The 25108-nt window shown below is 43.4% G+C and overlaps 1 protein-coding gene across 4 annotated transcripts in view; it reads left to right on the top strand.

The window, feature by feature from the left end:
- LOC117442425 (receptor-type tyrosine-protein phosphatase T-like) overlaps nt 1–25108 on the top strand; it is a 134496-nt gene that overhangs the window by 21589 nt on the left and 87799 nt on the right. For all 4 annotated transcript variants that reach the window (XM_071202415.1, XM_034078422.1, XM_034078420.1 and 1 more), the window contains exons 3-5: nt 16657–16811; nt 21890–21970; nt 22657–22692. In XM_071202415.1, coding sequence (XP_071058516.1) covers nt 16657–16811; nt 21890–21970; nt 22657–22692 — 272 coding nt within the window. The remainder of the gene's footprint in view (nt 1–16656; nt 16812–21889; nt 21971–22656; nt 22693–25108) is intronic.

The raw sequence follows: 25108 nt of genomic DNA, 5'->3' as shown, positions 1-25108 counted from the left end.
CTGACAGGCAGGTAGGCCATCCAGTTACTTTAGCCGGGCCGGCTCAGATGATTGGTTGTGCTTTTCACAGTACTACGGCTTACACACATTACATGTTTTTATGTTTTGTCAAAGCACTTCAGATATTCATTGCTATCGGGATGTTCAGAGCATTCCATGGAATATAACAAAGAGTGTATCTCGAGCCGGTTTCTCAAACTTACCTACCCCACCTTTAAACATCTTTTTGCCAGTTTAGCCTTTTTTAAAACAAATATTTGAATAGGCGAGATATCATTATTTAAATAACCATTTAAAGTGGCACGATTTAAACAGTTGACTGTCAAAATGAAGTAGACGGAAGATAAGTTCTGACTTGTTTTCAAGAAACTATTCTGGTATATTTAATTAATCCAAGATGCTGCTAGGGATGAAGATAGCGTTGCCATATTATTTTAGGTTTAGTTCATCATATTCAAAAGTAAATACGGTATATATGTATTGCCTCTTAATCTTTTCGGGCTTAGTATTTTACCTGGATAAATAAAGGTTTTGAATTGAATTGAATTGAAAATGCATTTGTTTTAAAAGCTTTTATAAAATGAGTCCTCAGTGAAGGGAAGCCATCAAAAACATTGACATGTTCAAATGCCTTTGTTTTGTGTGGGTTAATGTTCACATACTACACATGTGATATTTTAGACAATATCATCTTCACTTTAGGGCTAGGCTTCGCGTCTTGCATTGGAGTCTTTATGGGTTGTGCTTGCTACATAAAAAAAAAACGAAGCAAAACATTTTTGCTAAAAGGTTACACCATTTGAGCCAAAGTCTTTTTCATTTCCTTTATTGATTGCAAACACGGTGGTGTTTACTGTTAAGTACAGGCACTCATAAATCATCATGGGTAGTACAACAGAGTCCTGTTGGTAAGGCTGACATATTTCAATAATGTGCATCACTGTATCCTGCAGACATGTCCCACAGTCACCTGGTCCTCAGCCTGCCGGCCAGAGCCACGGCCCCTCTTAGTTTACTCATTACGTTGCATGTCACCTGTTGGATGCTTTTATCCAACGTTGGGGTGAAGTGTCTCAGGGACACAACGACATGCTGACTGCAGTGGGGTTTGAACCTGTGCTCCCCTGATCCCAACACCAACGCACTAGACCACTGTGCCACACGCCTGTACTCCACTCTAATGTATGTGTGGCACCTCCTGTAACAGATAGCTACAGAAGTATCTGATATGCAGAACGCTGCTACATTATGACATCTAGTCTTCACATACGTGCCCAAATATCCACGACCCTCATTGTCCAACAATCATGCAATAAATACATTTTGACTCGCCGCCTTCTAACACCGTATGCTGTTCTTCACACGGTGCCGTGCACAACCTGCTGGAGTGTTTGTTCTACGCCATCTTAATCTTTATGACCTGCTTCAACGGTTGTGGCGTATACAGCCGGGCGCTCAGCGAGCGCTCTGCACTATTCATATCATAAGGACAGTGTCGCCAGAGCCCTACAACACGGTTATGGGTTTGACTGGGTGGGTGGGTGGGTGTGTGTGTGTGTGTGTGTGTGTGTGTGTGTGTGTGTGTGTGGTGTGTGTGTGTGTGTGTGTGTGTGTGTGTGTGTGTGTGTGTGTGTGTGTGTGTGTGTGTGTGTGACAGGCATACAGATAGATGGATAGATGGATAGATAGATGGATAGATGGATAGATGGATGGATGATAGATAGATAGATGGATAGATGGATAGATGGATAGATAGATGGATAGATGGATGGATAGATTATGGCTAGTCGATCGCTGGCTGCTGGCTGGCTGGCTCGCTGGCTGGCTCCTGGCTAGCTGGCTGGTCGCTGATGGCTCGCTTGCTCGCTGGCTCGCTGCTCTCTGGCTGGCTGGCTGGCTGTGGCTCGCTGGCTCGCTGGCTGGTCGCTCGCTCGCTCGCTCGCTGGCTCGCTGGCTGGCTCGCTCGCTCGCTGGCTCGCTGGCTCGCTCGCTGGCTCGCTGGCTCCTGGCTGGCTCTGGCTGGCTCGCTCGCTCGCTGGCTCGCTCGCTGGCTCGCTGGCTCGCTGGCTGGCTCGCTGGCTCGCTGGCTCGCTGGCTGGCTCGCTCGCTCGCTGGCTCGCTGGCTCGCTGGCTCGCTGGCTGCTGGCTGGCTCGCTGGCTCGCTGGCTCTGGCTGGCTCGCTCGCTCGCTCGCTCGCTGGCTCGCTGGCTGGCTCGCTCGCTCGCTGGCTCGCTGGCTCGCTCGCTGGCTCGCTGGCTCGCTGGCTGGCTAGCTGGCTGGCTCGCTCGCTCGCTGGCTCGCTGGCTGGCTGGCTCGCTGGCTGGCTCGCTGGCTCGCTGGCTGGCTCGCTGGCTGGCTCGCTCGCTGGCTCGCTCGCTGGCTCGCTGGCTCGCTCGCTCGCTGGCTCGCTGGCTCGCTGGCTGGCTCGCTGGCTGGCTCGCTGGCTGGCTCGCTCGCTGGCTCGCTCGCTGGCTCGCTGGCTGGCTGGCTCGCTGGCTCGCTCGCTGGCTCGCTGGCTCGCTCGCTCGCTCGCTGGCTCGCTGGCTGGCTCGCTCGCTCGCTCGCTGGCTCGCTGGCTGGCTGGCTGGCTCGCTGGCTGGCTGGCTGGCTCGCTGGCTCGCTGGCTCGCTGGCTGGCTCGCTCGCTACGCTGGCTCGCTGGCTCGCTGGCTCGCTCGCTCGCTCGCTCGCTCGCTCGCTCGCTCGCTGGCTCGCTGGCTCGCTGGCTCGCTGGCTGGCTGCTCCGCTCGCTCGCTCGCTCGCTCGCTCGCTCGCTGGCTCGCTGGCTGGCTGGCTCGCTCGCTCGCTCGCTCGCTCGCTCGCTCGCTCGCTCGCTCGCTCGCTCGCTCGCTCGCTCGCTGGCTCGCTGGGCTCGCTAGATTGATAGGTTGATGATTACTGGGTGTATTGTGGGCTTCAGATAGTATCAGATCCCAATCTCTGGCCAGAAGGGGCAAATATGCCAACAAGCCATTACAGAGTTACCACAGAGTCAAGTGTCACAGATGTGTGTGTACAGTATCTGTATCTGTATACACACACACTCACAAACACACATGTGACATATTGCTCAAGTGAAATGCAGACGTTTTGATCAGTGGATGAGCTATCAAGTAAAGTTAGGAAGGTCCTTTTGGGGAAACTACACTTTTGTTGAACTCTAGTTTTATTTTCTCATTTTCATGTGTCTTTTATTTTGTCTATTTTCTTTACCTACTTTGCAAAGCATTACATTCAAGAGAATATTCTTAGATTTACATTCTACATATATCTACTAAAACATTGCCTTAGCAGATAGACCACCAGCCTATATCTGCGGCACTTTGTGTGAATGTGCCTTTAAATAGAATCCAGCGTAACACTTTCAACGACACACTCTCCATCTGAAACATCACCTCTGCTTCCATTCGATCCTCTGCCCAACCTCCATCTTCTCTCTTTGTCTTTCTTCTCCTCTCTGCTCTCACTCCTTATCTCCTATCTGTTGGTGATGGAGGCATCAGATGTGCACCTTCTTTATTCCTTACAGTCTTAACTTGCTGCTGACTCCAGTGCTTCGTGCTAACAGCAGCGCACACCATGTTGAGTAAAGAGTTGTCGGCACAAACAGCAATACTGTCTGTGGAAGTGTATTTATGTGTATTTTAATAAAGTCATATTAAAACCCATTTTTGAACTAGGATGAATACTTGTCCAACCATCCATAACTAGATCTTTAGATTGAGCAGGTAAATAATACATACATAAATAATACTGTGGGATTTTCTGGACTGAAGTATGTCCTGAAATAAACCTTGAAAACTACATGTTTATGGTAAGTAACTATTATTTGTTGACATTCTTTGAAATTATTAATGTATATAAAACGACATAAAGCATTTTAATACTGTCATGTTATATGTTTAATTTATATAATATCAGTAATACATTTAAATGATATTACTCAACATAGTGTGTGATGAAACTTGACATGAAGCACAAGATTAATGATGAAATTCAAGTCTATGTTTTCATCTCTTAAAAGCCAATCTCCTTTGCAAAGAGTGTACTTTGTGGGTAAGGGACATCTCCCAAGCTAAAGGGCTCCTAATGAACCCATAGGTCATTGAGTTGAGTGCTGACCACATCAGCTGGTGTATAGTGGAACAACTGTAACATCTTCCATGGATGGCCTCCAAATGGCCTTTCTCTTCAAACAAGGAAGTAGACTTAATACACACAGACATATTGACCCTCTGGCAGCAAAGAAAGACTCAGCATGGCCAGACAACTAAAAAGAGATACTGTCAAACTGTTGGTTGGACAGGCAACCACTCAGCGTCTGTAAAAGCTTCAGTCCAGGGAGGGGAGGGTGATAGACAGCAACTATGTTCATATGAGGACACATAAAACGATCTGTAGAATCAGCCGTTAGGTTTGAACAGTTGGATAAGAAGACAAACTGAAACATTGGGAAAAAACATGTAATGTCAACGAGTCCAAAACAATTCTTCATTCAGACCATGAACTAATCCAATGTGTTTGTCCTTCTTCTGGGTTTTGCTCTGTTGTCATCATCGGCCTCACCTCACCATGCTTCAGAAGACATGCTTATTCCTACTCTTATTACCTGTAAGTAGATATTTCACATCGGGAATAATTCCTTTTTCCACCCATAATGTGTTCCTTATGACAAGCTTTTGATTTTTGTTATGATTCTGTCTTGTTTTCTTGCATCCTGTTAGAATTGAACCCCATGAATTTGAGGATATACATTGTTTCCCTCAAAATGATCAGAAACCTTCTTGACAACATGCTAACAAAAGAACTTCTTCTGGCCCAAATGGAACCCATATTCCACCTGTTTATTTAGCCAGTCAGCAACATGTACACTGCAGTGTGAAAGGTCTGCAGGACAAACTTGCCTGGTAGAAACACACCACACCCTGCAGGCACACAACTCCATTGGACAGGTGGCTATACATAATAACTCTTAAAGAATATATTATATGTCTATACTTGTGTTTAAAATCAGTTTCATAGTCTTTAGTAGATTCAGCCTTACAGTAAGGCAATAAAGCTACTATCAGCTGTGAAAGTTAGACTCAAACTCAACTTTACTCGAGTTCAAACCTCAAAAATGCCCTAAAAAGCTGTGACAATTCCTTAAGTACTTCCTTAAATTAAATTGAATTTTTCCAAACTTTATTTTCATTCGAAGACTAGAAACAGATCACTGTATGTACAAAGTTAGACAGATATGTAGTACCAAAACATTTTGAAAAAAACCAAAAGACTTCTGTATTGAAGCGTCTGGCTAACTGAAGGCTCATGCTTTCTGTATTGCAGCTTTCAGAGTTTGTATCCTCGTGGTTGAATGTTGAATGCCCTTACTGTAAGTCGCTTTAATGTAATGGAGCTCCTTACTTTAAAGGGCTTTGCTAATAAAGTTAGAAACCATATAACACGCTACTGGTTAGCTTTGAACACTTTCCTCATTATCCGGCTGCTTTAACACAATTATACACACCCAATATTAGTGGCAGAACACTTCTATTGGAGGAGTTGCTGAGTCATTCCCTTAAGTTTAGTTACCTAAATGCTAACTTAAGGGTGCTCAGCTTTCTGCATCTTTGTTAACGTTTGTGATACTTTTCAGACATCATTGTTGCTCTGGTAGTTATCAGGACACTCGTGATTAACTGCAGCGTTAGTTTGGTGCTGAGAGGGTGACTTCAGTCGGACTTCATCTGCATTGTTTGCACGCCCCTTCTCTTCGAGTGTCTCACCCTAAAGGTCAATGAAATGCACTGTTATCTTCTCCAGCCATGTCCTGCTTATTAACAGATTATAATGAGGCACTGTTATAGCTGTCCGTTCACACACACACACACACACACACACACACACACACACACACACACACACACACACACACACACACACACACACACACACACACACACACACGCGCGCACTCTGTTGCCCCGAGCTCACCTACAAATCCCTGCAGAGAATTTCTGAAAATCCCTGCTTCTCCAGCTGTCTTCAAAGCATCTGAAAATGTCCTCCAAATGTGCAGCAGAGTCCTAACCGAGCGGAACATTCATCCTATTCCACTTCTTGTTAAAACAGCCACCCTGAGGCTGGCTCACCCAACCAGAAATGACTTCTTTACACTGAGAAACTGGCACAATTAGGAAGGTGCCAGCCATGTATGTGGGTTGCAGCTTTCTCACACTCGTTGTGAAATGTGTTTATGCTAAAACAAAACAATGCCAACATATATACACACACACAGCTCACAGATGATATAACTTGTTTTACTTTTTTTTTGGAAACATGTTTTTTGTCCCACTCTTGCTTTGTAGATCCCGAGGACCCTCATCACACATGTTTCTTTTCGGGACTGAATATTGTTCTTTGTATCAATATCAGATTTGTTTTAATCTATTTATGTTGCACTTAAATATCAATATTCATACCACCCTCAAACATTGACTTTTGTTTGGTTTGTGGTTCCTCAATTAATGAACACAATCATATCAAAGGCAAGGTTACGAAGTGTGTTACAGCATACACAAAACACTCACATATTTAAAGACACAACAACGTATTTGTGTATAATAACAACAATGATTGACAAGGCCGGAAAAAGAAATGAGCCGTGTTCTTGTTTTTCTTTTATAACACCTGATGTAAAAATAACACGGCACGGAAAGGGCTACACACACACACACACACACACACACACACACACACACACACACACACACACACACAGCAATAGCCTAAGGATGTTTACTGTTAGATGAGAGAGGGATTTAAAGTTTTACAAGACTTCTGATGTGTTGGAGTGTGGGGGTGTGGGGCTGTATCTGCTCTCTCATCCCTCTCTATTCCTCCATCTCCCTCGCTCGCTGGGTCTGCCTGTAAATCCTGTGATATATAGATGAAAGTGTGTTTGGGCTGGGCCTGCAGCCTCCTCCGGAGCGCCGCTGTCCTCCTGAAGTGACGGCCTGTCTGTCTGAGCCGGCTGGGGATGGCTCGGGGAGGCTTGAGCTATCAGTCTGCCAACCCGCTGGCTGAGGCCATCCTCGCCATGATACGCCGGTTCTGTCAATCCCTCCACAAGTGAAGCAAATGCTGTTTCCTTGTTTGATTTCACGCCTTAAGTTATCAGGGGTCTTCTTTGCCCCTGATAACTCACGAGACTTCTGCTCAAATGCAATGCCCTCTGCATGCACCACTTTCCAGGAAAATAACAAAACATGTTGCATGGTCCATTATTTTAGCTATACAGATACAATGTGTAGCTACATATATAGACAACACCATTTTAACACAAAATAAATCCCCTAAATGAAAGCATTTCATAACTTAACGTGCATCACACATGTACATATAATGGCAGAAGCCTATTCTTCAAATGTAAAAAATTGCTTGAATATTTCAACTGTTTAATTTCTTGGTAAAACTACAGAAGCACAATTTTACTTTTTGGGGTTTTACCTTTACCTTTTGCTATTATCCCACCCATTGCCTGAAACGCCTCCATTGGACTCTTTGTTTACTTCTGTAACATAGTGACATCACTATGTAACACTAACACTTCTATTGGCGCTACAACACATTAGGCGCTTTTACCCGTACTTTTCCTATTTAGTTCCGTTAGTGCCTGGAATTTTGCGTTCACACCAACAAGAGAACTTAGTTCAGAGAACTTTTACAACCATTTTTAGTGCCTGCTAGAGAGGTGGTACTATCCTTGGGAGAAAAGTACCAATTCCGATTGGCTGGGCGAATTGAAACTACGCCCCGTAAAACTCTCCGCATTATTAGCATTAGCCCCGCCCACCAACGGAGAGAGAATAACTTATGGCAACACAAAAAAAATGTGAGCGGTGGAGATGAGGAGGTGTCGGCGTTCTGGTGATTTACTCGGAAGGCTTCAGTCGAAGCTGCTGGGACTCCCAGCAGCTTCGACTGAAGCCACTCCCCAACTCCGGGGACTTCCGGTGGCAGTATACGCCGTGAAGTGGTTTGCGGCCTGCCAGTAAACCCAAAGCAGAAGAAGAAGAAGTGACGTCAGCGGCTTCATTTACGTAATCTTCCCTCAGGGAACTTATTCCGGTGTGAACGCGATCGGCTCTTAGTTCCATGGGGGTACTAAGTGCTGGGAACTAAGTGCTGGGAACTGAGTACGGCAAAGTACTTAGTGTGAAAGCGGCTATTGAATGTGATATGCCAAGGGACGGGACATTTACAACACTTATCTAAGGCTCCGGCCACACGAGGACGAAAACGGCTAAACGCATAGGATTAACGCAAACGCAAAAAAGCTTCCGTCCACACGCAATATTCACCGGATAGTGTCTGTCCACACGAGACCGCTCCGTTTAGCTCCAACCGCTGGAGAAGCTGCAGTACATGCAGGAGCCTCTAGGTGGCGCTGTAACTTCCTCCACAAAATCAGCGAAGAAGCATGGTTGTCATGGTTGCCCTTCTGTTTATTCTCTGCGGTGGGAGCCGAGGGAACCGGGCAGAGTTTTTCGCCAGTCAGCGTGTATTAAAGTTGAAATCTTCCGGACAAAATTATAAAAGTGCCGGTCAAAGGTCTTCTTTGTTATTTATTGAGCTTTAAAACAAATGAATAACGACTCTATATATTATAATAATAAAATACACGGAGCCTCTCTTTTTCCTCCTTCTCTTCGGACAGCGTCAGTGTCTGTCTCATGCAGCAGCTGATCCAGTAATGAGTGACCCGGCCAACAGTACAAATAAACATATTTATAACTAGTTTAGGGAGTTTGAGAGGTAATTAAAATAGCTAAGGGTGATGATCTGACTTGAAGTGTGTGTTTTGCTGCAGCGGGAGGAGCTGCAGGTGAGCAGAGCTGCGTGTCTCCGTCCTGTCAGATTAGACTTCACTCGCGTTTAGGTCCATATCGAGAGAAAGATAAATAATCTGAATTCAGGGTGCAGTTTACTTTGACGCGGGGGTGAGCAGCAGAGGTGGGGAGAGGCGGGGCTATTGCCTCATCATTATCAGAAAATGATCGTATAGGGCGTACACACGGAGCCATTGGACCCCCCAGAGCGTTGCGTATGCCGTTCTATCCACCTTGGGACCCGTTATCGTTTCCGCAGTCGTTTAGTGCCGTATTCGGTCGTCCTCGTGTGGCCGAACGGTCTATATGACACTAAACAGTAACGCAAACGACCGTTTTCGTCCTCGTGTGGCCGGGGCCTAAGCGGTTAAACAATCACAACAGAGCCGTCAAGCTGACCAATCAGAGCAAGGCAAGGCTAGGCAAGTGTATTTATATAGCACCTTTCAACACAAGGCAATACAAGGTGCTTTACAAAAATGAAAGAAACAGTAAAAGATAATAAAAGAAAAAATACATGAATAAAAAGCACATGAATACAGTGCAGTACAGTGCAGTCTAAGATATGAAAAGTTCCCACAGAAGTTCCACTTTACTGATGAACACAACGGCTCAGCTTCAATTAAAAGCAGCGGCAAAAAGAAAAGTCTTCAGCCTGGATTTAAAAGTAGTCAGAGTTGCAGCGGACCTGCAGGTTTCTGGGAGTTTGTTCCAGATGTTTGGAGCATACTAACTGAACGCTGCTTCTCCATGTTTAGTTCTGACTCTGGGGACAGACAGCTGACCAGTCCCTGAAGACCTGAGAGATCTGGATGGTTCATAGTTTAGCAGGAGGTCAGAAATGTATTTTGGGCCTAAACCATTCAGTGCTTTATAAACCAGCAGCAGTGTTTTGAAATCTATTATTTGACACACAGGAAGCCAGTGTAAAGACTTCAGAACTGGAGTGATGTGATCCACTTTCTTAGTGTCAGTGAGGACTCGAGCAGCGGCGTTCTGAATCAGCTGCAGCTTCCTAATAGATGTTTTAGTGAGACCTGTGAAGACCCCATTGCAGTAGTCGAGTCTACTGAAAATAAAGGCATGGACAAGTTTTTCTAAATCCTGCTGTGACATGAGCAGACTGGACTCTGGTTTCAGACAGAGGGTGAACAGAGGTGCTGCAGCACAAGCCGTTTGAGAAAAATAAAGATCTTTTTGAACATTAAAGCATGGAGACATGTCCCAGTAGAGACACTACATACTGATATAAAACTCACAATGAGTACAATGGGGCCTCTTTAAAAGGCCGCAAACATGAACAAATCTCAAATTGAATGACAATGACAGACGCTTTTACAGTATAGACAATTGCAAACATTGAAAACAAATGTCTGTATATTTTACAGAAAAAAAGACTTGATTGGTCGCACCAAGATTCACAAAGTTATTTAAATATTATAAATACTGAAAGATATGGATATCCATCGTGTGGGAAATGAACCCTACAAGTGCTCATAGCACCTAATGTCTCAAATGAACAATAATTAAAAAGCAGTCATTTGCTCATGATTACTAAATGTACTGCAGATTCGCCTCACTCACTCTATCGTCTCATCTCGTGTCTCAGCCATCAAATGGAGCTCTGGGCCCCCCTCCCCCACCTTAACAAAATCAACTGAATCTGCCACGCGTCGCTCATTACCGGCAGATCAGAGAGCCTGCAATTATCATCGCCGGGGGGGCCAAGTAGTCCATGATTATCTAACCTCAGTGCTTAATGAACTGCTGACATGACATTCATTAAAGAAGGATTACGTTGCACTCATTGCCACTTACAATATGCATGGATTTGTCATTTAAACGAGTCCATTAGCGGGATGAACGTGTGATAGGTAAAGGTGGAGAGAAGGGATGGGGGAGGGGTGGAGAAAGCATTTCCTTTATCACAAGTCTATCTGTTGCTTTTCTGACTCCTCTCCTTTCACCTGCTTCTCTGCGTTGTTTGTCACTTCACCCGTTTCTCTTTTTTGCATGCTCTCTCCATCTCTTCATCCTTTAGATTTGGCTTTCTTTTCTTTGCTCACCTCCTCTGCCTCGTCTCCTGCCCACTTTCTGTCAAAGTGCAGTCAGATAGCCAGGAATAGGCCACTCTAAGCTCCAATCACACGGGAGCTTTTGAGGCTCTGTCGCCTGTAAATGGGTGAGGAGTATAGTGTGGTTGAACCGGGGTTGATGGAGGGAATTATTATGGGCGACACTTTACCAGGGCCATGCTTCCTTTTCCGTCTTGCACTTTTCTTTCTTTCCTCTCGTTCCTATGGTTATTTTTTCCGCCCTCATCACCTTGTTTATTCTTCAAACTTTTCATTTGCTTCCTTTAAAGGATGCTAGTATCTCTAATTCATAATAATAATACATTTCATTTTAAAGCGCTTTTTCAGGTGCTCAAAGACGCTTTAAAGTGGTGATAAAACGAGATGAAATAGAATAAAAAGTATTAAAACAGCAACACATATTATAGTAGAATAACAAATATATATTAAAACAGCAACACAACATAATTCTCAAATGAAAAGCCAGTCTGAAGAGGTGTTGATGGATTGATTAATGTTTCATTTATTTCTCTACTTTATTTTGTCCTCGTTTCACTTTCTTCTTCCTTGATCAATAATCTCTCTTTCATTTATATGTATTTGTTTCTTGGCTGGGTTGCTTGTAAAAGTACAACTCATGTTCTGATCCCAGACCCACTTAATGGACACACACATTGATGTCTTATCCCTAAACTGATTGTGTAGACGAAACGATAAATACCAAAACACGCAGACACACACAAAGTACAATGACACCCTTTTATTTGTGTGTCTCTGCATATTGCTTTACCTCATACACAAATATCATTGCAAGTAAAAGTGCCTATCATTCTTTACAGATATGGAAAGAGACAGTTGACCTCCCTTGTATTGCTGTTTGACCCGTAGAGGGCTCTGCAAATGCAAATCCTAGAGAAGCACATTCCCCAGAACCAACACAAAAAGATCATAGATAATAAATCTGCACAGCAAGCGCAGGTGATCACGTGGACTCATATTAAAGGACCCAGCATGCACACACAGATACACGCAAAGATGGCCGCCAGCCCAGTCGCCATAGGATTTCTGTTCGCATTGGATGATTCTGCAGCCTTGATTTACATCCAAAGCAAACGTGTAGTGCCGAGCGGGCAGTAATGTTCCTTTTTATGTAGAGGAACACAAACTAATAATTTGCCCGCAGGGGAGGAGGATGCATGTTTGATTATGTTTGCAAGAGTGTTCAAAATAAGTACACTTCACAGAAAGGATCTTCTGTGTGTTTGTTCAAAGATTGACATAGATTTGAGAACTGAGTCACATGACCAGGAAAATAAAATGTGTTGGAGATTTTTTTTTATTTAAATACATAGATTTTCCTTTTCTTTATTTCAAAAACCATACTGTTTGACTCAACCTCAAAGTATTTCATGAACTATTTGAGACTTGATGAGTCATTGTAGGGATGATATGAGTAATGCTTTGAATTAAAGAAGTGTTTTCCTATTTGCCTTTTGTAGCGACTGTGCAGGATGGAGCAGTTTTTTAAGCAGGCGTATAGGGCGGCTTCGTGATAGTTCGGAGAGAAACACACCAACTCACTGGCCAGTTTGCACCAACGGCCAAGTACAACATACACACACACACACACACACACACACACACACACACACACACACACACACACACACACACACACACACACACACACACACACACACACACACAACTGCAGGTCCAGCACACGCAGTAAGCAGCCTTCATGAGATCAAATGTTTGCTCACAGAAACAAGTAAACACACACACACTTGCCTGCCTTATCGCAAATGCTTATGCACACACACACAAACACACACACACACACACACACACACACACACACACACACACACACACACACACACACACACACACACACACACACACACACACACACACACACACACTTACAGCCCACTGTATGCCATTCGTGACTGGATATCAGACACTTCAAGTAGGTGGAAGATTGTGTTGGTGGGTAATGGAGGAGGTTTTCTGTTGACTTCTGAAAAGAGACCAGGATATTGTTCATAAGATTCATCTTGAAATACATCTGAAAAGGATTCCTACTGATACATATTTAGGGATGGTATCTGTTGTTCATTTGCAAAGCACAGCAGGCCGTACACATGGCTTGCACACTCTGTGAGAAGCTTGTGTTGCTTTGTTTTGGTAGTTTGTGGCAGTGCAGTATTATTAGATCTCTGTTTAGCGTTTTGTTGCTAAACACTTGAGAAGGCAAATCAGTGTTCTGATCAGTAAACGCTGGAAGTAAACTAAGCCTTAAAAAGGAGACATTGGTCGATTAAAGAAAAGCTTTACCTAAATGTGAAGCTTTGGCTGGTCATCATCATCAAGTGAAATTGATAGTCTTGGTTTTGTAATAGATATGTAAGCCAAACTTGTGTTTTCCAAATTAGCGTATTTTCCCACAAATATGTCCATTGTGATTCTATGAGTTTTGCTTTCAGTTGAAGTGAATCTGGGTAAACAAGGACTCATGCTAAATGAAGCATATTGGGGCAAACTAAGGCCCCGTCCACACGGAGACGAAACGCGTGTTATCCGCTATAGTTCTTTATCCACATGAGGCCGTAACGGAACCGCGGAAACGGAGCCCTGAAACGATAGTGCTTCCCAAACTGGCGGCCCTAAACGATCATAGCCCCGCCTCTCCCCTCCGCTCCTGCTCAGCCCCGCGTCATTGCTGATGCGTTTCGCAAAAACAACAATGGCGGATCACAGGGTTGCTTTCGTGCACCAGACGGTACTAACCATGCTACAGATGTTAGTGCAAAATATACAGCTCCTCTACCACAACCATCAGCAACAACTGGACATGGAGAACTACATGAACTACATGTTGCTAAATCCAACGCGGAGAATAACCAGAAGGGCAACCATGCTTGGGGGATCTTATTCGTTGCTTTTGGTGTATTTTGTGGCGGAAGTACAGCGCCACTTACAGGCCCGGCATATGTACTACAGTGGGTCGAGGGTCTCGTGTGGACGGACATGTTTCTTGTCCCGATTCCGTGTGGACGGAAAACTTTTTTGATATCGACCTTGGTTCGTTTTCATCTCCGTGTGGACGGGGCCTAAGAAAGAGCATTTAATTTAATTAATAGTAATCCCATGGAACGGCCATTATGGGTAGCTTTACAGTGTTCTACATTTGTGTCAGATTTCTGGCTTCAAACTCAACTCCAATTGTAATATCAGATCATAGTTGGTAAAGGAACATGTGTAAAAAGGATGTTTCAAAGGTGGGTCACACATATTGTAGTTCCTACAAATAGCTTTGTTTCTGTTGTAAGTTATTGGGAAAATAAGATTCATTCATTACTTTTATTTTAATAGCCAATGTTTTATTTGTATTTCAAATGACAATATGTTAAAGTATATCATATTATTTACCATTTTCTGCAAATCCAGTGTCATATTTATTATCTTTTTTAATTTAAATGAATTGCCCCGAAAATATTTTGCAAGCCAAGCAGTGTGCATTGGAATTGTTTGGGGTTATGGACTATCTACTCCAGTGACTTTAATCGAGATTTAGGTTTTCTTCACTGTACTCCCATGACAGCTGGTTAAGAACATGCTGACTTCTAAACCAATCCATTGGTAATGCCAATGTAAAATGTACAATGTGAATAATAAGCAATTGTCAAAGCAGAAACTTGTAACAATATTGTTCCAAGGTTTTATAGTATACCTGTTACATTTTATTTTTGTTTGCATTTGAGATGTGCAATTCAAATGTCCTTTTCTCTGCATCATTCTGTCTGAATTTAAAAATAAAACGAGATATCTGGAACAACAACGTTCCTTTTTCCTCATCTGTAGAACACACAAGATATAGATCTACACTGAATGCTCACTGTGCTGGTAAATAACCTTATGGCTCAGAAATCATGCAGGAAGTGCCTAACCTGGTCCTCCTCCCCAATTAAAATGATAGAGCCTCAGAAAGACTAAAGTCAAAGGAGTGTTTTGGTGGTCCTACTCATCGTTAAAAATAGCAGTTCGTTCAGTATGCAGTCAATGACAGAATTACACTTTTAAAATAAGACTCACTTATTATCACTTCCAGTATGTTCAGGCTCATAGAACATTTCTGACTTCTGGAGGTACTTGTTCAGGAAATGCGTACAGGACAAGACTGTAGAAATCTGTTTATGGTGGTACTTCTGCCAGTTCTGGTGAATCTACTGGTCGATGTCAGATTGTAATGGCTTGCTGTCACTTGCTCGGCATCTGGTGCCTCAGTGAACTTAAAACTGAAGGTTCAGGTACAACTGAAAAATAACCAATATTAAATTGCCAACAGATGGGAGTTATGACACTCACACAGACAGTGAATGGAAGAGAACAAATCCTTACGATACAACCACACTCAAGGGACATCTCATCAGCAGTCACACAACTACAGTTACCATTTACAACCGCTGTAGAAGCCCCATGTTACTGAATGTCAACCCCTCCTCACTGAATCATATAGCCTGTGCTTTCTTTGCTCTAATTGCCCTGCAGGAGAACACAAATCTGTCCATTTTTAAACGTTGTACCTAAGCTTTTGTTTCAACAGTCATTAGATTAGATCTATTATATCTTAAACTATGATTCCCATTGCATATTACTGTCTAATTCTGGACTGGCGAAACACGGCGGTGGTTATGCTTATTAATCAGCATTCAATCCTATACAAATATGATCTGCATTTGATTCCAATGCAGGAGATCTGTAGATAGTGACTGTTTCATGTTGGAAGGGTGTTTAAATTCCAAAAGGCAAGATATCGGAAAGCTTTTTCTTTTATACTACTCAAATTGCAACTTCAGGACAACACCACAACAATGCTGGAAGAACCCTGATGGTGCGTTCACACCGGCCGTAAAGGGAAGATTAACATACTGTACAATTAGCATACTTTTCATTTCATTGTAAAACATTTTTCAAAATGATGCCAAAAAACTCCACTGATTAGTAAAAAGCATGAATGGATGCTTTGGATAGTGTGTCCAATAGACTGTAGGCAGAACACTTTTATAATGTACGTGTTCTGAATGGAGATCGGATCAATAACACCAGATGTTTTGTTTCTAGTTAAAGATAATTCACGTCAGGCACATTTCTAACTCTTCCAAAAATCAAACTCTTGCTGCGTCATTTGCGAAAATGAAGCTTTGCGTCGAGTGTGAACGCACCTTAACCCCTAACCCTAAAACAAAAGGTCTTCTTAAGCGTTGCTGTCTTTGTTAAATGCATTCTAACCATAGCCTTGAATGTCTAACATTCCTAATACCATGTGTTCATATCATGATTATACAGCCACAAGTTGCACTCTGGTGTGGGTCACCACAACGATGTTTAAGAACTTTTGAATATCGCAATGCATAAACAAAATGTTTTCATCCCCATGTGGCCATTTTGACATGTGTGTGTTCAGATCACTGCATGCTTAGATCAAATAAACTGTCCTCTGCTTGCGGTTCTCACAACAAATGATTTCCTTGACAGTATTTCTGATCTGGTGATGTGTGTGTGTTTGTATACGTGTGAACGTGTTCAGGGTCTGCATGTGGATTCCACACGTGTCATGCATGTCTGTTTGTGTAAAGAAAGCCGTTTGTATGTCATTGTGTGTATGCTTGTTACAGTAACGTGTATTTGTTCATACAACTGTAGGAAGTTGGCAAAGAAGCAGAAAGAGACGGCCAGCAGCTCCACCCAGCAGAGGGAGATGGGCCCGGTCACCACGGCTGATAAGAGCACCACCAAGGTCAGCACGCTGCACAAAGACGACCCCTTCTCCACCTCCAACCAGGACCTCAATGGCTTCAGTAAGTCAAATCCTCTGTGCTTCTGACCTCGATTCGCATCCTATATTTGGAGAATCTTCAGAGAATATATGTTACCAGAAAGTCAAATAATAATTAAAAAACGTAGCCTAAATACCGTACTTTTCGGACTATAAGCCGCGACTTTTCCGCCCATTTGTTTTGTACAGCTAACGGCCACTAGGGAACCTCCTAAACCTATGGATTTTACAGGTAAAATTAACCACCTTTAACACTATGGGCTCTAGGACCGGTCCGCGCCCGCCACCTCTAAGCGGCGGGCTCCAGCAGGAAAAGCTGGAGGTCGGAAAAGAGTGAGACAGGTAGAGCACCAAAGTAAAAGTGGAACCGAGAGACAGAACGAGAGCAAGACAGACGGACAATTTAGCTGCTGCGGCTGATATGCAGGTGCGCTTTATAGTCCGCAAAGTACGGTACATCTCTTTAATTTAATCTTTGTTTCAAATTGTAATAACGTTTATTTTCCCTTCTAGAAAATATGCATATACTAAGTCTCTGTGCCATTAATCATTTTGTCAGATTAATTTATTCAAATAGTAGACTTTTTTTCATAATAAAATTCTCCATACGTTCCTTTTTTAGTAATATCAGCAGTATGTTGTGCTGCTTCACTAGCCTCCATCTTACTTAGTGCCGCTGCAATCATTTCCCTCATCCCTAAACTTTTATATGTCTGCCTCAAACACATGCAAGAACATGTGTGCATATTGCATTGGGACTTTCTCCAATCCATCAGTGTGACTGCAATGGCTGTGTGTGTGTGTGTGTGTGTGTGTGTGTGTGTGTGTGTGTGTGTGTGTGTGTGTGTGTGTGTGTGTGTGTGTGTGTGTGTGTGTGTGTGTGTGTGTGTGTGTGTGTGTGTGTGTGTGTGTGTGTGTGTGTGTGTGTGTGTGTGTGTGTGTGTTCATGGTAATTGACAGGGCCCTTCAGAAGGACAGTTTCTTCTCCTGAAAATGTCATGCTGGCCTTTTGGGAGTGCTTGGCCGTTGAAAGAAGGCAGGGGTGCTGGAGAGGGACTAAGTAGCAGGCTAATGTCGCCCATAATTGCCTGCTCTCTTCTTCCTACTGTCCGCACTGCAACTCTCACGTAGAATAATGTTTTTGCATTTAAAACACTTAGAGAGGACTGCTTTTATCTCGACCATAAATGTACCATAACGCTTTGAGCAGAATAAGTCCTCTGTAAAATAAACTTGATTGGGCAATAGCATCATTAAGAAAATAAGCTTATTTTCTTCTTGACCTTGGTTGCTTCATTACGTTTTTAGTTTTTGTATTAGTATTCCTACAACTAAACCTAGCTGTGCTTTTGCTGAGTTAATGAACACAGTTTCCGTGTTTGAAGAATTTAGAAAAGAAGAGGTACATCTCTCCTGGGAACTGAATATACGATGAAGTAATGGCTATTTTATAAGTCATGGATTTTGTGCTTCCAGGCACAGTTGACTGGACCTTGCCTCGGGCCAAATCAAGTTGTGGCATTCAAATAAGTCTTCTTGATTTAAGGCATGTGTGAATGAAGTTCGGACTTCCAAAACATTGACAGACTTTCGTCTTATTTATCATCCTTGGAGGAAAGTAAAGAATATGTCTTGGCATACGCGACACAAACCAGAGGGAGATTGTATTGTATTATCAATCCAATGAAACTATATGGACAGACTATGAAAGATATATTTGTTGTGACTTTCTACACCTTGTTGTTAGGATCCATGGCAATTAACTGTCTGGTTCAACAGAGCTGGTGCCATGAAATAGTCTTCCTCTAACTGCCTCCCTTTCACTGTTGGTAGTGTTATCACACACACATTTGAAAAAGGGAAAGAAACAAAGGACACACACACATGCGTCACTGATCCAGGCTCAGTCCTAATGAGACGGAGAGAAAACGCTGACGATGGGTAGGGGACCCAATAATATTTCCGCGGATGGACCCTCGCAGGGCAAATAACCTTTTTGTGTTATTGCATTCTCACCCAGCCACCAGTTATCTTCACAGGACATTGCTGTCAAAGCAGTTTTCTGTTGGTATGCAGGAACACGCCTCACTGTATTAAAGTTGAGCTTCTTTTTGAGGCGCGTTAGCATACAGTGCTGGTGCGCATTAGACGAGGGGGATTTTGTAACGGGAAGAGAAGGAAATATTTTCCGGGGTATTAGGAGAGGTGATGAGGAAGAAAGAGAGATGACAAGAAGATAGAACCTAAATAATAACTTACATTTATTATAGCGCTTTTCCAGATGCTCAAAGCGCTTTACAAATACACATTACACATATCATACATGCAATGGTCATGTACTGTGGACAATACCCACAGGAGCAAGTTCAGGTGAAGTGTCTGCCCAAGGACACGACGGCTTTACAGACGCAGCGGCGGCGGGTTTCACCCCTTGATCTGATGATCATTGCACAGCGCACTGCGCCACACCGTCCATCTTCACGCCTCGAGGTCATCGAGGCGCTTTTACAAGTACACATTGGTATTATACATGTACTGTGGACAATACCCACAGGAGCAACTCCGGGTGAAGTGTCTTGCCCAAGGACACAACAGCCTGACGCAGTGGCGGGTTTCGAACTGGAGTTCCCCAGCACTCCCCTTGATCTGATGATCAGATGCACAGACCACTGCGCCACCCGTCCCTATATGATCTGCTAGGGATGAAATCGTGCCAGGAAACAGTCGAGCAACTAGAATATGTATTAGGCAAAAAGGCACCGGTATGGAGGAACCATCAGGAGATTACCACCACACTTATTATTAAGAGCCATTTTACACAACATGTAATGCTATATTATTTATATATAGTCAGACATTTTACAGTTACTGGTGAGCACATTTATTCAATAATACTAAGAGGCCTTATTATGCTTTCCGGGGATGTCCCTTTCCTGTCGTGTGTCATACAGGTTGCTGTGCAGACATGCTCTGCAAAGACTCGCATTACAACGTTTCTCTCCAAACCTTTTTTGCCGTCATGCACTTACGGATGCTGCTCACTGACACATGTGTTACACTAGTATCTCTCAAGCCATTCTCTTCATATTCTTTTAATGTGCCAGCGAGACAAATGGATAACTTGAGTGTCACCTAGCTGCCATTATTACACGATGTTATAAGTGGCTCCTTCCAAAGACCCCTTGGGATATTGCTAATGCTTTTACAACTTTTCAACATCGAGCCAAAATGTTTTACAAACCATCATGCTAATTGATTTACAATTCTTCTCTACTCTACTTGTTCGTTGAGTATGAGTTGGCCGTACTTAAACTGAGACAACACAAAAAAAAGCTTTTAAAACGTCATATCAGGGAAGGAGAGGCGAGAAGGTGCATCTGAAGCAAGCCGAGGGGGTGACAAGAAGAGGGGAGGGGGAGTGTGGGGGGGGTGGAAACAATGACAAAGAAACACAGGGGCCGCAGAGGAGAGGCACGTTGAGTATGAAGGGAGGCAGAGGAGAGGGTCCTTCAGTTGGAGAGCTTCCACTAATGGCCCCTGCTCGGACCCTCAGGTCTCTCAAACACACAACACAAATACAAGAGTGAACATACTGTATATGATGCCATGCATGATTACTAAAGGGCTTCTTAAAGTGTATGGATACATGTCTTTACGTTTAGGTGAGCACACACACACACACACACACACACACACACACACACACACACACACACACACACACACACAGCAACTAGCTGCAGGTAGTGTGTCGCGACATGTGTGTAAGCTAGCTCAGATAGTGTGGATTATTGAACGGCCTTAGGTAGCATATAATATGTCACAGGGTTTGATCTTATTGGGTGTGTGTGTGTGTGTGTGTGTGTGTGTGTGTGTGTGTGTGTGTGTGTGTGTGTGTGTGTGTGTGTGTGTGTGTGTGTGTGTGTGTGTGTGTGTGTGTGTGTGTGTGTGTGTGTGTGTGTGTCCTACCTTTCATTTATTTATAACCCCTGGCAGACCTGATGGTGATCCCCATGTATATGCATTAATGTATGGGCTCAGCTTTTTTCCAACTCTTTCTATTATTGACTGTATTCCCTCAGTGCAGCTTTGAACGGGCAGCAGCTATTCAATGCATGAAGCGAGCCGTCAAAGCCAAAAAAGTGCACCGAAATGAAAATCTAAACAATACCCTTCTAAAATGAAAACCCCGACCCTTTCATTACGCGAGATATTCTGGCCTATCAACATTTTAAAAGCACTATCTTTTGGCGGAGAGATTATGATTAAGTAATGCCAAGTAGCACTGAGGCTTTTCTTAAGGCTTATTGACAATCCCCTCACATATACGATAAACTTTTGTCCCAACTGACTACAAACTGCTTTTCTCTCGGCAAGGACTCATAATTCCATTGGTCCTCGCTAGAAACACATAACAAATCAATTTGTTTAAGTGGAGAGAGGCTACAGTAGGTAGTGCACTGCTCAATAAGTGCTGGCTAGCTGAGTTAGCATAATGCTATCATTGTTCCTCTCCATTGGTTCAATCCATTCACTTTGAACGGCCATTCTTTATACCGGCCACAAAATCAGTCGTATGTATTGACCAACATTGAGAGCATGTCATATGTGAGTGCATGCTCATTGAGACGGGACCACTTCTGTATTGCACAATTCAATACGGTCGCATTGACGGTGCCATTAGTGTTATTGGATTGTTCCTCATTTGGTTGAATATGGATCTTTCTTTGTGTATGTTTTCATTGTTAATCATGTCCTGTGATGATTGATTGTTGTTTCTTTTTAGATTCACTCACTGACCTATCCCTCTTCTATCTCTTTGGCATTCTCCTTTTCTCCTGTATACTTCACTTCCTGTCTCTGCTTTCATATATTCATCTCCACCTGACACTTCCCACTTACACTATTCCATGCTCTCCTCCTAATTCGTCCTCTTTTTCTGTTCTCCTCTCCATCTTCACCTTCCTATTCTGTCACACACCTCCCCTCCCACTCCACCGCTCACTTCGCCACCTCCTGCTTCTCCCGTACATCCTCGTGTTTCCTCGTCCTCTTTCTCACCTTATCTTCACCTCTCTTCCCTTGTGTCTCCTTCTCCAGCCTCCCCCTCTCCCTGCTCATTCTCTGTGCAGGGAGGCAAGACACTGCAGAGCAAATCCCTGCTGAATTCCTACTACTCAGGTACACACTTAAACACGCACACACACACACACACACACATAATCTTTGAAGAGGCTTTAGGCAACGATTCAATGCCTGTGGAGTTTCATGCAGTTGGGATTTCATCTGCTCAAACTGTCCCTATCACTGACACCGGAGAAACTGACACACTGTATTTCTTCCAAGTTTCCTTTTCGGGTTGACCATATTATTTTGTGCATACATGTTAGGCAGTGGATACTAGCAGAACATGCCGTACAGCTTCTAAGTGTGTGACCTGTACCCAACTAACATGTTGTTTACAGTTAGTTTGCACATTGACACGTGTGAAAAAAGGTTAAAGGTGTTATGTTAGGGTTAGGGTTAGCATATACGCATATTCAGGCTTCAAAGGCAATATTACAAACATTGTATTTATCAGGCAAGAGCTATTCACAAAGGACGCAACAGTTTGATCAGATGACAACACCTGCTCACACCCAAACAAATAATAATAAATAACAAAATACAAAACACAGTTAATAGGATCCCTAAAACATTTCGAATAGCGAGGTCGACATTCCAATACAATCAACAATCACACACACATATTAAATGCAGGACAAACAGTATTCATTGTTCCGTATAATCCCACTCTTTGTTAGAGCTAATTGTCCCAATCATTTCAATCCAAATCAATTGGCTTTCATTTCCTTTCTTTTGTGCAGTGTCTAAAGAGCCAGTTCCAGCCACAACGTCCATAGGTGAGTACACACTGTTTTATAATGTTGACAAAGCACAGAAGCTGCGGTTAATACTTCTTAGTAAATACAGCTCTGGCTTGTGTGTATCTTAGTGTGTATCTTAGTGTGTATCTTAGTGTGTATCTGTTAAAGTGCGTGCAAGCATGTGGAAGTGGGACCAACAAGGGAAGCAACAGTTAACACATGAACTGTCTTCCACACACATGTATTCATATACGAGGTCAGAGACACACACACACACACACACACACACACACACACACACACACACACACACACACACACACACACACACACACACACACACACGTGCATATACACAAAGTTTACACATGGGAACAAAGAAATGTCAAAACCATTCTCCATTTCCTACTTTCTGTCTTGTTCTCTCCATTCCCCTCCCTCTCTCCTCTTCTGTTGGCCAGATCGGCCTCTTCTTTGCCAAGCAGAGTGGCTGTGGCCCCTGCCAAAGTGTGTGTGTGTGTGTGTGTGTGTGTGGTTGTGTGTTTGTGTATCTGTGTGTAAGCTTGAGTATCTGGCCAGCCTTTACACGAGTAGACCATTTCACACACTCTTGACTCTCGCTCACACACACACACACACACACACACACACACACACACACACACACACACACACACACACACACACACACACACACACACACACACACACACACACACACACACACACACACACACACACAGAGGTATAGTAAGTGGTGACATTTGTCTGCCGGCCTCCTTTCTGTATAATGTGATAATACCTATCAGCTGCTCGTCTTCCTGCCACACGTCCTCCCATCCCTCCTTTCCATATCACTCCTTTCTTGACTTCCGCTTAATTTGCAAACGTCAGTGTTCACTCTTCCCTCTCACTTCATCATCTCTACTTTTAGTAACCCTTTATTATCTCTTAATGGGGTCCTATAATGCAGTGTGTTGTATAGGTTTGGTGCATGTGCATGGTGTGCAAAGGCTAACATCCCTGTGTTCCCTGGTCTCTCCCCCCCCCACATAGTGACACTAATATGTAACACTCAGGCTTCTATTGATTAGCCCTCAAACAAATCGTACGTGATAGGTTAAGGGGCGGGACATCTCTAAGCGGTTAACCAATTACAACAGAGCGGGCCAGCTAACCAATCAGAACACATTGAACATTAAAGCATGGAGACATGTCACGGTAGAGGCACAGAATGCAAATATGAACCTGAAGATGAGCATTGTATGTCGTCTTTAATCCATGCCATGACCCCAAGTCTCCAAACTCAGTTCACACAACTTTGTTCTTCTATCGACTTTTGTTTCATTTAATTACATTTCTTCTGTCCATGGATCCATCCATCACCTCTCTCATCGTTTACCAATCCTGTTTTCTCGTCAACACATTACTCCGCTCCTCCCACGGTCATCTATCCATTCATACCGTCCATACACTCGTCCATTAATACTTCCATTCCCCTTTTGTTGGTTTCCTAATATCGGTTAGTCCATCCATCGACTCTTCTGTCCCTCCATCACTGTCTATATCCACATCTGCTTTTATACTGTCATTGATTCTCTCCTTCTATCCATCATCCACCCATCAATCCGATTCCTATGTGTTCCAGTTCTACATTATCCTATCTTTGTCTTCAGACCATCTTGCAGTCCTCTTTCCATTTGCTCATCCAATATGTCCTCCATCCGTCACGTAAGCATCATAAAGCATCATCCCTCGATGCTGTTTTCATGTCATGCTTAGCATTGCAATTATTTCATTGATTAGAGCAGTCATTTAGTGGATGGAGAGAACCTATCAATTGACCACCGAGCGTTTTGCAATCATCATCATCTTCTTCACGACCATCATCCAAGGCCAACAGGAAGAGAGATAGCCGAATGGAATACCAATCAAATGGCAGACATAGGGACGAAGGGAACATTAATAGAAAGTGTTGACAGTGAGATTAAAACAGGGGGTGGAGGAATAGAGATAAAAAGGACACAGAGAATAAAGTTCTTTAACACTTGAACCGCCAGGGGTCGCTGTATACCTAAAACCGCCAACGGGTCAAATGGACCCGCTATTAGAATGCATTGATTTTCAAGGTACAATGTTCTTTTATTTATCATACTAGAACACAGGGTTAACGGTGAGTTTTGATCGCACAGTGATGGAACTTATACCAATAGAATCTGTGGACTCTCAGCTTCCATATGATATCTAGTTTGTGCAGATAGCATGAAGTATCTATCTATCTATCTCTCTCTCTCTCTCTCTCTCTCTCTCTCTCTGTTCCTCTATAAGGAACCGCAGTAAACAACAGGCGTTGCTATAGCAACACGTCATGTTTATGTTTTCGGCGAGATCAATAGCGCGAAAATCACTGCATTTTCTATAAGGTAAATATTACCCGCTGATGGGTATAAAT

Source organism: Pseudochaenichthys georgianus, unplaced genomic scaffold (assembly GCF_902827115.2).
Source record: "Pseudochaenichthys georgianus unplaced genomic scaffold, fPseGeo1.2 scaffold_427_arrow_ctg1, whole genome shotgun sequence".
Taxonomy (NCBI): domain Eukaryota; kingdom Metazoa; phylum Chordata; class Actinopteri; order Perciformes; family Channichthyidae; genus Pseudochaenichthys; species Pseudochaenichthys georgianus.
The sequence above is the reverse complement of the archived record's forward strand: the minus strand, read 5'-3'. Positions and strand labels throughout refer to the sequence as shown.